At 39.5% G+C, this 13,809-nt stretch overlaps 1 protein-coding gene across 1 annotated transcript in view; it reads right to left on the bottom strand.

Moving 5' to 3' along the window:
• Positions 1 to 782, bottom strand: part of LOC117419751 (cortactin-binding protein 2-like) — a 54,225-nt gene extending 53,443 nt beyond the window's left edge. The window contains exon 1 of the mRNA XM_058985921.1: positions 639 to 782. Within this exon, the coding sequence (XP_058841904.1) occupies positions 639 to 719 (81 nt within the window). The 5' untranslated portion in view covers positions 720 to 782. The remainder of the gene's footprint in view (positions 1 to 638) is intronic.
• Between the last annotated feature and the right edge of the window lie 13,027 nt (positions 783 to 13,809).

Below are 13,809 nucleotides of genomic sequence, written 5' to 3'. Positions count from 1 at the left end.
TAACAACTGAGTTCGATAACATACAAAGAATGAAAGGTAAAATATCTATCACCAGCACAACCAACCACCCAGATCTACTTATAAATGTCTACGTTACGTTTAATAAATTATGTACATTATAGTGACGTCTTTCTTGAAAAACGTAAAATGCGCGAGAACAGTAGTTAACCCTCACACTCACACTCACACAACATAAGTAAAACAAAAATTTTAAAAGGGAGACAGGAAAAAATCAAGGGTTTAAAATATTTCCTTTGGTATGAAATCGCAAATATCAGCATCTGCACTTTGTCATTAACATCAAAACAACTGCATGTATGGCTGCTGTGAAAACACGGTAATGTGCATTGCAATAGACACTGAAAGCCCAAAAAGAAATTCAGCGAGTAAAAAGACGATCCGTGCAGAGAAAATGAAGAAGAAGAACATTCCTCGAAAGCAGGAAACATTACCATTCCTACATGGAAACAGTTTATTACGAACAACTCCCCAGCGCACACACAAGCAATCTGGATACATTGTACAAAAAATAGCATCGCTCTCTGCAGATATGAGACCCCAAAGCACAGGAAAACCGCTGGATAACTATTTATTTTAATGCAATGCTTTAACTCGTTTTTGTTTGTACAAGGTCCTACCGTTTCTAAGCTTCCGTGCAATGCTGCTGTTAACGTTTGAATCAGAGGAAGCTGCTCTCCGCTTGCTCCCTCCGTCGCCATCTTCCTACTGTAGCGGTTGGGAATGAGAGCACCAAGAGATCAGAGAAGAACACATTCGGCGCTGCTTTAACCACTGCACTGCTGGGTGGCAACTGGCACCTGGAGTGAGCGACTTCAAAACACTGGTTTTGCATGTTTTTTTAAGGGTATGCTTACCATAGCATTCATCTTACTGTATACATTTAACTCGAGAATGAATATCAAATATAAAACGTACATGTTTCAGATGTGCAGTTTGAGATTCCAGGTAGAGCGGTGAAATTGGTCTAATTTATATATATATATATATATATATATATATATATATATATATATATATATATATATATATATATATATATAAATACATATTGTATTTTTAGCTAATCATTTTTGTAATTGTTTTTATGTACTTATTTATTTACAAAAATGCATGTATATCTTAATAGATAAAAAAAAAAATACATGGAAAGCATAGTTTTAAAAAAGCCTTTCTACTTTTAAACGCCTGATGAAATGTTAGTAATTCTGTGATATGCTGAATATATACATAGAAATGATCTCGGTTAACGCAGGCAGGCACATCACACAGGGTGAGACAATCCACACGCAGACAGAGGGCGGGCGCGAACCCATAACCTCTCACACTAAAGCATAGCCCGATATCGCTGTACAAAAAGCCGACTCCTTTGCAAGGAGCGTATATCGGGCTTATGTCTTCGTGTGTGATTACTTCACCTACCCGCCCTGCTGCTGCCTTCCCCTGTGCACACACCACTCTCCCCTGCCAGCCTCAAATCCGCCCCGGACTTGCTCACCAGGCTACAGTCCGACGAGTGCTGGGGTACCTGCATCCCACAGCTAACACCAATGTAGTAATCTCAGTTAACACAGGCAGGCGCATCACACAGGGCGAGGCAATCCACACACAGGCGGAGGGCAGGAGCGAACGCGGGACCTCTCGCACTAAAAAAGCATAGCGCTGAAGAGCTGGCTCCTATCGGAGGAGCGCATATCGGGCACAAAAATGTAACCCATTTAGTGCGATTGTCCTCATTTGAGGACAGGCTATTTTGTAATTGTTTGGAGCATTTTTAATCTACCTGTTATTTTAATTTTCTCTATTGTTATGATGACTTTGTTAACTGCAAAGGCTAAATATAAAATGTAATGTATCTAATTACATAAATACAGCTTGTGTTTTGATTTTTTTCATGTAATGTGACTTGTTGACCATATAGAGATCACAAAAACTGAACATGCCTCTCTGTGAGCCAGATACATTTAGGCCTGTACCCGATTTCACTTTCAGCAGTAGCAGGCTATAAATGGCACATGCGAGTTGTGTTCCAGCCCAGGAAGCTTTCACAATGGTGTTTCTGTTGTACTGAGAACACTTTCCAGGAAACTCATCTGGAGCTGATTGTGTCACCTTGTCTTATCATAGCTTCCTTACAAAAACATTTTATCTTTCAAAACTAGCATACCTTGGGAACAGTTTTAAGCATTGATATTTAATGTCTTCTCTGTGTATCTCCCACAGTCCTTTGATTTTTTTGTTCTGTTTTCCAGATATAACCAAACTAAAATAAAGATAAGACAGGTATGCTGTCAACACAATACAATGATGACAGAAGAGGATTAGTGGTGATGATAAGAGGAATAAAGATTTTCCTTTATCAAATTAGATGTACAAAAATGATCTGTAATTGGTGTACCTTTAGATAAGGATGGATCTCTGAGATGCTTTCATGTTTGTGTTAAATTTAGCAGTGTCATGGGCTCCTGAGTGGCGCATCCAGTAAAGGCGCTCCACGTGGAGTGCAGGATGCACTCTATAGCCTGGACGTCGCCGGTTCGAGTCCAGGCTGTTCCACAGCCAACCGTGGACGGGAGCTCCCAGGGGGCGGCACACAATTGGCTAAGCGCCACCCGGTGGGAGGGAGGGTTAGGTCGGCCGGGGTGTCCTCGGCTCACTGCGCACCAGCGACCCCTGTAGTCTGGCCGGGCACCTGCAGGCTTGCCTGTAAGCTGCCCGAGAGCTGCGTTGTCCTCCGACGCTGTAGCTCTTGGGTGGCTGCATGGTGAGTCTGCAGTGTGGAAAAAAGCGGTCGGCTGATGGCACACGCTTCGGAGGACAGCGTGTGGTTGTCTTCGCCCTCCCGAGTCAGCGCAGGGGTGGTAGCGGTGAGCTGAGCCTAAAAATAATTGGCCATTTCAAATTGGGGATAAAATAATTGGCAACGACTAAATTAAAAAAAAAAAAATAGCAGTGTCAGCTCTTCCCATTACCTCAGAAATGTGCTGTCAAATACCGATGAACTGACCCAAAACTTGAAGGGTCGCCTAAATCAGTGTCATTTGTAAATGTCATTTTTTTAGCCCTTTCCATGCATGGGGACCTCATATGGGGATGGATTAAAAAAAAGGAAAAAAATTAATCTTAATATGGGGACATATGGAAGATGCAAATGCATGATGACCTCTTATTAATGCCATTTTCCCCATATAAAGCAATACAAATAAAAAAATGTCAATGAAAAATATATGTATTATGTGTCCAAAACTACTTTCTCAACTTTGTTAAAAAAATATTTCATGCATGAAATTATTAGTCACATTTAAACTCCAACTATGCTCTAGGCACCCCTAGGATCCTTATTAAAAAATACCAAATACATATGATAACTATGTGCAACTACTTAATGCTAACATTTTAAATGCTAACATTTTAATATTAATCACAGTTCTTGTTTGTTTAGCCATATAAATAGATTAGTGCAGATTGCAGATTCAGTTATGCTTTTTGAAACTGCTATGAGAATAGCGACGTCATAATTATAAATATATTATATTATATTATAAATATAGGAGGCTGTGTGGTTAAAGAAAAGGGCTTGTAACTAGGAGGTCCCCGGTTCAAATCCCACCTCAGCCACTGACTCATTGTGTGACCCTGAGCAAGTCACTCAACCTCCTTGTGCTCCGTCTTTCGGGTGAGACGTAATTGTAAGTGACTCTGCAGCTGATGCATAGTTCACACACCCTAGTCTCTGTAAGTCGCCTTGGATAAAGGCATCTGCTAAATAAATCTGCTAATAATTATAAATTATTCCTAGGGTGGGTACTATACTGTAAATCTACACCAGCCTGAAGTGCAGAACACAAACAAGACAAACAGTGCATGCAACAGTTAAAAAAAGTATGACTAACAAAAAAGAAAGACACAGCCCTCCAGAGAGCAATGGCAACATTTTAAAAACTCAGGAAACACACATTTGATACATTCAAATACATTCAGCCAAACGCCAGTCAAATTACCCTCATTCCAATTACAGTTCCTATGGAACACATTGACAAAAAATAATCATTTCAGACATAGATAGGCTTCTATTATAATTATAAATATGTTTTGTCATAATGGTCATTACTTGTGCACACATCCGATGAACTAGGAGGCTACAGCAACCATTAACAATAACCTACAGTATTTTCTAAAATTTGGATTGCAAACCGCCCATAATTTTTTATACATGTTGTAATAAAGCTTGAAAAACAATTGCTCAGAGCTGTGGAATGGTTCTGCAAAAGAAAAATTGCTCCTAGAAGTAACATGAAGAGGTCAGTCTACCGTAGACTGAACCACTTCTTTAATGTAATGCTATGCTTGCTACTACCTTCCTGTGGCTTTAATAAATGTTTTTAAAGTACATTAGAGGAAGGCAACACAATGGCCTTCTACTTAACTGTGTGAAATGTTGTACACTATTAATGTACAATGTAGTACTGCATAATACATTATCTTGTGCTATACAAGGATTCTGCAAAGAAACCCCTCTGTTCTAATTCACTCTGCCTAATTCAACTTGAACTTGTGCCAAATTAGGCTAATTATGTTTGGAGTAATTGACCAGCCTTCAATTTCAGCAGCAAAAGTCTACTAGTAGATGTCTAGCAGTATTTGATGGAGGGGCTGTGCATTCTACTCTGCAAATTGCATTATACTCCACAGGCATCTGTTTGGAGAAGGATGAGAATTGTAATATAATCAAAGCTGTACCTTATTTCATACATGTTTATGTAACAGGTTTAATTCAATAAAACATACACTACACAGAACTGGTTAAAACTGGTGTACTGCTTCTGAGAAGTAATAAAGCATACAAATCACAGTATAAACCCTCAAATAGAGATGGTGTGGATATTAAACAGAGGAGAGGTCTGTTTTTGTATTCTCCTTTTGTATGTTCCGGGTACGTGCTGGCCTCTGACGACAGCTCCGGGACGTGTTAGCCGTCTAATAACAACAAGTAACAATTAGACAAACAAACAAAACACTTGCAATAAAATAATACGAGGCTGCCACATAATTTCCCTTCCAGGTCGATGAGTTAGTGCACCGAAGCTCCGCCCCCTTTCTAAATGACCAGCTTCCTTTTAACCTTAGGAATGAAGTGTCAGGCCAAACAGTCCAGAGTACTCTGTTCCCGTTACTTAGCGCCCTCACAGGTCGGGAGGGAGATTTACCACCAAAGATCATTTTATTTCCGACACAACTGGTCATAAAGATTTACGATAGTCTATCAATATGTTAGATACAGCAGCATAGTAAATTTCAGTCAGCTGGTGGCGCTGTGGTGCTGAATTGGTTTTTGTTTGCTTAAACAAGTTTTCCAGTTTTTTTTTAAAAAACTACTTTGTTCTAACTTGCAACAAAAGGTCCTAACAAAAATAAATAAATAAATACATTAAAAAAAGAAAAGTGCATATAGTTTTTAAAATTGGAATACTGAACTATGTTTCTAATACTTTGTTTAAATACAGTTACACAGATTGTAAATGTAAAACACTTGTTGATACCTCCTGGACAAATTTGACCTGAAACAAATGGTATCAGTTTAGATAAATAAATAAAAACATACTCCATTATTTGCAGTACAGTGGAGCACACTGTACATGAAATACATGTAACCTCTTCATTTTTGTAATGCTAAAAACACAGCCATGATGTCTGAGTAGAAAACAAACCAAGACTTGGGAATCCATCTTTACCAGTCAAATATTCAAATTTGTTTCAGTCTTTAATTTGATAAACAAACATAAAAGAAAATGATTAAATAAACTCTCCATACAAAACGAGTGTTTGTAATAGCTCTTGTTGCTCACTTTTTAACAATGTAATTATGATAATTTATTTTGATTTGAATTCATACACATGGTAATTAGAGAGTGCAAAATGACAGTGTATACTGTATGTTTAATATGGTGCGGTGAGAGTCGATGGATGAGAAAGCACCTTTATGAAGCTTTTCTTCTCTTACGCAATGCACACTTCTGGAAGTGACAAACAAAAGTGTGCCTTTCCCATCACCCCCGCTCTCCTTGACTCCCCCATTGTTGCTAACAGCAGTCACAATGGTTTCCTGTTCAAAATGAATGGGCACTAGATGAAGCAGTGTCTCAATACGACAGCGAGATAGTGTGCTAATGTGTTGACCCTCTGCATGTGAAACCTGTCTGGAAAATGAATCCTAACTCTGGTGGCTAGGCCGGGCTCCAAAGAGGGAAGCAGTAAAGTTTACAGATATCGGTCTTGTGGGGGGGGCTACCCTTCTAGTTGAGTGGAATTATTGCATATCCTTTCCTGCCAAGTGCCTGTCTGTTAGGGGAAAACAGGGGTTGGAAATAAAAATATCAACAATTTCAAGGGTTTAAAGTTTTTACATATTAATATTTGGAATCTTGTTTGAAAACAAAACTATCCTATGCCAATGGGTAATAATAGGAAATTGTTATGCACATCAGTTGTTTTTATCGTGTCACAACTAATTTGTTCAGAGTACAACAAAAGGATGTAAGAAATTAACTTAAAGCGAAAGTATATTGCCTTGGAGTAGTCTTTCCCTTTTCTGTAACAAAGGGTGGTCTGGGCCTGTCTTTTATGATTAACAGAGACAAAAGGCAGCTCATTATCATTTGTAATGTATGTAGGAGGCTGGATGGAGCTGAGGCATGTCAAATGAGCTGCTTGCCCTCTGAAGCTTAGAAGCTCAGACATTAATGAGAGGCAGGTGGAATGAGTACAAAGACATGGCTCACACTGCCCTGTTTTATTTCAGTTTTTAATTATAAGTCTTGAATGTACACTATGTACTGTGACAGGGTGCCCTCCCCTTGGGGTTATTATGTATGTATTTTATTATTATTATTATTATTATTATTATTATTATTATTATTATTATTATTGTGTTTGTGTGCGGATGGACGAAAGCCATCCGAAATTGTTGTTTGGGACTGTGGCGGAGTGTCCCGCCCCTATTTATTATTATTTGTATTTTTGTTTGCAGCGCGGGTAAAAGCGCCGCGTCTTTTATTATTATATTTAAAAACCCCGTGAGGATGCATGGCTGATCAGCTACTGATTATTTAACTAGCTGACAGTCATGCATCCTTACCAAACACGTGCAGACTCTGGCCGAGGGATAATAAGATAATTACCAACTAGTTAATCCCTCGGCCAGAGTATATAAACCTGCAGCTCTCTGCACTTGTGGTTGGGTGTACAGAGGAGAGTACGGGGAGCGGAGAGAGCGAGTAACATTTAAAAAAACAAGATTTAAACAAAACAACAAAACAAAAGGGCACGAGGGCCAAACGAATGAACAAACAAACAAGTAAGTGATGTGCTGGGTAATCCAGCACGTTTTAGCAATTGTTTTTTTAAATGTTACTTGCTCTCTCCGCTCCCCGTACTCTCCTCTGTACACCCAACCACAAGTGCAGAGAGCTGCAGGTTTATATACTCTGGCCGAGGGATTAACTAGTTGGTAATTATCTTATTATCCCTCGGCCAGAGTCTGCACGCGTTTGTTAAGGATGCATGACTGTCAGCTAGTTAAATAATCAGTAGCTGATCAGCCATGCATCCTCACGGGGTTTTTAAATATAATAATAAAAGACGCAGCGCTTTTACCCGCGCCGCAAACAAAAATACAAATAATAATAAATAGGGGCGGGACACTCCGCCACAGGGACCGACGAGAAGCTGGTCTCGTACAGCGTCGCTGGTGGGGATGGGGTTAAAAGGACCAGCCTTGCTGAGTGGCCAACTCCAAACCCTGCACCACGCCTGTTCCTGATTCCTTCAACAGAAGTGGAGCTCCCGCTACCGCCTTACTGGCCGGGGGCTCCACTCCTACCATCGCCTCCCAAGGGTCCAGAGCTGTCGCTGTCAGAGGGGCCTGAGCTGCTGCTGTCTCTCCTTTTTATATTTCAGGAGGGCCCAGAGGTGTCTCTGCCTCGCGGTACGGAATCACTGCTGCTAGGGGATCTAGAGCCGTCGCCTCCCGAGGGTACGCCCCAGCTGTTGCCTCCCAAGGGAATGCCCCTACCCTGTCCTGCACCGTCCAGGGCAACTGAGTCTGTCTCGCCTGGGGTCACCAGCTCTGTCTCGCCTGGGGTTATCGGCTCTGCCTCGCCTGGGGTAGCCTTCTAGCCATCGCCTGGGGAAGTCTGCGCGCCACCGTCGGGGGATGTCTCCTGCATGCTACTAGCCGAGGTTGCCAGTATGCCACGGCCTGAGTTACCACTGGGAGGCCAGGGGAAGCCTCCGCTCCCACCCCAAAATATGGACATAAACTTTTGGAGTTTTAAGAGTGGAGGTGGCCGTTGGGCCATGTGTGCTGTGCACAAGGGTGGGCCAGTGTGACAGGGTGCCCTCCCCTTGGGGTTATTATGTATGTATTTCATTTATATTTATTATTGTTAGTATTATGATGTATATTGTGTTTGTGTGTGGACAGATGGAAGCCGTCCGATATTGTTGTTTGGGACCGGCGAGAATGTGTAGCTGGTGGGGATGGGGTTAAATCCCCATCCCAGTAAAGCCAGTGGGAATGTGGCTGGAGCCTTAATAAGGTAATTGTCTAATAGGTAATTAAGGCCCCAGCCACAGTATAAAAGATCCACTCCAGGCTCAGGCTATTGTGAGGAGAAATAAGGATAAAAAGCGTGAATGCTACCAAGCCAGCGAACAAAGGTACTCGTTTTATACAGAGGAATTATTTGTTATTTACCTGTTTTGTTTGGCCAACGTGCCCTTTTCTTTGTGTTTTGTTAAACTGTTTGTTTTATTTAATAATAAACAACCTGAGCGCAGCATTAGCACCTCAGTTTCACACGTACGTTCTATTGTTTGTTTTCATTTCCTGGTCTAACGTCGCCATCCACACGCACCACTCTAGCCATCTGTGACAGTACTCTATAGCTTTTACAGGGATTAGCTTTGATGTTGATTTTTGTGAAATTATAATTTTCATTTAACACTTTAATAGCTTAAGCTTAAATTATTATCCGTTTAAAATATTATTTTAAAATAAAACATGAAAGTCTTACGATGCCACTGTTACTATATCCACACCTAAATAATGTGTTGAAACAATGTGATTTCCATTCATTTCATTCACAATTAAGTGAGGATCAAGGCAGTGAACAAACGCGAATCCAGCTTTTCTGGTTTTGCACTTTAAACTGCCAATTTCTGATCTCATAGCTTAAATATGAAGTTTCTCAGCTCTGCATTATTCATGTGAATACAGTATTTCATTTTATTTTAGTAAATCATCAAGCTGCTACTTTTTTTTTCAGTGTGCATAAGTTGAATCTCCATTCCCTCCCATTTCAGAACAATAGCGACTTTGATATGATTCAGCTGCAAGGGTTCGTGACCATGGAATGTAGAGTAGCTGACATTCGTCTCAACCAAGCACTGTTTCTCTCACAAGAAAGATTCTGCCTTTTTCTATCCGCTCTGTAGTTAAAAAAAAAAAAAATCTTAGGAGACATTTTAGGAAATGCTGCATCTTTGCTGTCAGTCAGCATGACAGCATGTACATTTTTTTTTTAATAAAGTCAATGAACCCCCCTGTAAAAGCAAAAGTACAGCCTAATTTTTGTTGTTATAAATGCAAATAAAATACTAAAAGAAAAGCTATATCCAAACCACCTTAACTCAAACTGCCCCTAAATCCCTGGAGAGGCTACAGTAGGTTGCCCTCTTCTGTTGAATTTCGGTTTGCAGCCCCCAAATATCATGTGGTTATCATGTGCTAAATTTGCAGCACTGGCTACGTTGACGCCACACTTTGATTTGTAAACTGGAAGGAGGCACTGCTAGGGTTGCCTTAGAAATGCTGCTCTGATGACTTATTATGTAAATATAATGATTTTATTAAGACTGAATGAAGACATTTCACATCATTACACTTAAAACAATGTAAAACCCAAGCAGTCTGTCACCCTCTGGACCTCAGTCTGTCACCATGGGGGGGGGGCATTGCCCCTCCTTCCTGCAGTTTGAAAACCGCTGTCCTAACATGCTCTACCCATATGAAATCTTGTCCTTCCTTTGTCAAGCATGTCCCCAGACCACATGGGATAAAATACTATAATAAAGGACTTAAATAATATGTACTTTTAAGAATGTAATCAAAATGGCGGTACACCTGTGATTTGCCGCTCCTGCCCTTATTACTCTGCTTTATTTCCCAAAGGAGACAACACAATAATGGACAATTTTACCCCTCTGTCCAATCTGTTGTGAATTATTAAATGCTGTACCCTTGAGCAAGGTACTTTACCTAGATTGCTCCAGTAAAAACCCAACTGTATAAATGGGTAATTGTATGTAAAAATAATGTGATATCTGTATAATGTGAAATAATGTATAATGTGATATCTTGTTACAATTGTAAGTCGCCCTGGATAAGGGCGTCTGCTAAGAAATGAATAATAATAATTAAATATCTAATTTATAATCAAGGAGGGCTGAATAATGTTATTGAAATGTTGATGAAGTAACACGCTGTGCTTACTATTTGTAGCAAGTAAATTATTAAAATGATCAATAACTGACAGTCTTTCTGCACAGTTTCTTTTTTAATTAGAGCATTGCTAAACCATTACTTGGGTCTACTGTAGATAGGCAGAAAAAAGATAGTAATTATTAAAAAAGTGCTGTATTGTATAGTCGGTGCTTCTGTTTTTCATTTTTTATTAATTTCCTTTTTCTGTGTTTATTTTTTAGCTATTTTCAGTTATATGTAAAGGTTGTTTTTTTTGGGACTTCCGCTTTTTATATACTGTATGAAATTATTTTTTTTCGGCTACTTTGTTTTTTTTCTGTCACGATATGTACAGGAACTCGACAGTACTTGTACACTTTTTCAATTGTATCTTATTTTCTTTGCTGTCTTCTGCAACAAAATCCTTATGGTCAGGGGCATATTCTTCTGGGGTTTGCAATTCTGTTTTAACTTCCACAAGCGTGTAAATACTCCTAATCAAACTGAAATATAGCTATAAATCTCGCGAGCAAGAACAGTCCTCCCTTTCTTGTGATCTCATTTTAAATCTTGCAAGCATGTTACAGTCCTCCAATAGAAATGTATTTGCTGCCACTCAATAGTTGGGGTGGATTTAAGTATTCAGAATAAATCAATGTGAGATACAAAGCAGGAAGGAGGGGCAATGCCCAACTGCACTGCACACATTTTTTTTTGCAGGTTATTTATTTTATCACAGCGAAAGGGGTCAAGTCAACGTGAATTGAGTAACTAACTACAGTGCTTTTTCCAGTGTTGATTGGATATAACCGATTTCATCTTTTTTGTATCGGGGGGGTGGGGGGGGGGGGGGGGGTTATTGTTTTTTATCGGTTAAAACCAAAAATCAGAAGCCCTATGTATAGTTATGTACTGTACAGCTACCAGCAGGCGATATAGCGAGTTGGTACCAATATAACAACTGTTAAAATCCTACAGTACTACAGAAAGTGCATGTTAGAAATCAATGTTTCTATTTTTCAGTAGAACAACCTGACCATTGTGTTTTGTACAGTAAGCAACACAGAAGATATGATGTCAAAAGCTGAGAAATTACATTATGTTCTGCCTTTTTAACTGGTTATGAGAATACTGCTGCATGTTTTAGCAAACATGTATTTTAATTTCAAAACATGAAATCTGGTAATGCGCTAAAGAAATCTCCGTTTGCAAACCATGCATTTAGACTTTCTTGCACTTCCTGGAAATTGTCCCCACCCCTTTCCTGGCAACAGCAAATCAGCTGCTTCCCTTATTGACTGACATTCTTTCAGAAGACACAGCAGAAGTGAAATGACCAAGGAAGTAAAGCAGTAACAGACTTCCTGGAAGGAAAGGCAAGCAGACTGTGAACCTTCTTTAATTGTGTGTAGTGCTGGATGTCTGTTTTATAATGAAAATACATGTTTACTATAACATGTGTGTCTTTAAAAACTGCACATCTGAGACCAATATATCTAATGGAAGTGAAAAATGGGTAATATGTTTGACAATTACTTTCAGTTAAATTGGTCACATAGGTTCAGAATGAATAGCTGCTGTAATATGAGGATAAATGAATGAGTGATGTACATTTAAAGGATTAACACTTTTCCTATTATATAAATTTACCATTGGTTATCAAACTGGTTGACATTTGGTAAGAATATGTGTCTAGTAGTTGCTATGTTATCCTGAAATCTCAAACAATGACATTCCAGTGATTTACTTGTTTATCTCTTGTGAACACAGTAAACACCAACACTTTTCTGCACAGCTCCTTTAAGAGCTTTGCTCAAATGGTAAAAAGGAAGGTTCTTTCATTTGTCACGATTAAAGGATGTGGGGGCGGCAACAGCAGACCTAAACCAACTTCTTTTCAGAAACATAAATCTTAAAATTGCATTATTATACAGATTATTCCTATTATTATTATTATTTGTTTATTTAGCAGACGCCTTTATCCAAGGCGACTTACAGAGACTAGGGTGTGTGAACTATGCATCAGCTGCAGAGTCACTTACAATTACATCTCACCCGAAAGACAGAGGAAAAGGAGGTGAAGTGACTTGCTCAGGGTCACACAATGAGTCAGTGGCTGAGGTGGGATTTGAACCGGGGACCTCCTGGTTACAAGCCCTTTTCTTTAACCACTGGACCACACAGCCTCCTATATTCCTACTTACTATGTTTCTGTGGCACAAATGGATAATCTGTTTACTATAGTGTTCACATAACATTCTAGAAAAAGAAAAGTGACATTATATTATGTTGGACATTTTCTAAAGCTTTAAAATGCGTAGAAATAACCTCCAGAAACCCCAAGATGTATGTGGGATTGACCATGATTAAAATAATGATTTTACCTCACAAAATACATTTTTAAACAAGCACAAAATGTGACCTATTGAGAAAATCCCATAATTTAAAATAGAATAAAATAAATAAATGTTCTATACCGTGAATAGAACTAAATATAAAACAAATGGGATAATTACATCTCCCCCTTGTTTTCTGTGGTTTTAATAGCATTTGAGACATTTCTACATGACTCACTTTGACTGCCTTTTTTAAATTTAGTAATTGCCAATTATTTTATTATTTTCTTCCAATTTGGCATATCCAATTATTTTTAGGCTCAGCTCACTGCTACCACCCCCGCGCTGACTCAGGAGCGGCGAAGACGAACACACGGCCAGACTACAGGGGGCGCTGGTACGTGGTGAGCCGAGGACACCCTGGCCGACCTAAGCCCTCCCCTGCCCCCTGGGCGGCGCTCAGCCAATTGAGCGCTGCCCCCTGGGAGCTCCTGTCTACAGTCAGCAATAGAATAGCCTGGACTCAAACCGGCAACCTCCAGGCTATCGGGCGCATCCTGCACTCCACTTGAGTGCCTTTACCGGATCGGGAGCCCCACTTTGACTGCCTTTTGAAGTTCTTTCAGTTTGTCTTTGGTGTCTAGAAAACTTTAAACTGTAGCATTTGCCATGTATAGATGATTTCCTTCTAATAAATACATCATAACAACATATGATACTCGAGAGATATTAATTTACATCAAGAAAAAAGCTTCCAAGTATTAAAAATATATTTTATGCAGATAAGGTTGGTTTCAGGTACGTATGGGAAAACACCAAAAACAAATAGTATTTTTTTTTTTTCCTTTAAGAACTAGACTATTGCAGTGCAGTTCTAAGTTTGCTGCACTAAAGTCTCCACCTGCTGGCTAAGTTGAGTACTACAGATAGTTC

This window comes from Acipenser ruthenus, chromosome 14, assembly GCF_902713425.1.
Source record: "Acipenser ruthenus chromosome 14, fAciRut3.2 maternal haplotype, whole genome shotgun sequence".
In the NCBI taxonomy this organism is placed as follows: domain Eukaryota; kingdom Metazoa; phylum Chordata; class Actinopteri; order Acipenseriformes; family Acipenseridae; genus Acipenser; species Acipenser ruthenus.
The sequence above is the reverse complement of the archived record's forward strand: the minus strand, read 5'-3'. Positions and strand labels throughout refer to the sequence as shown.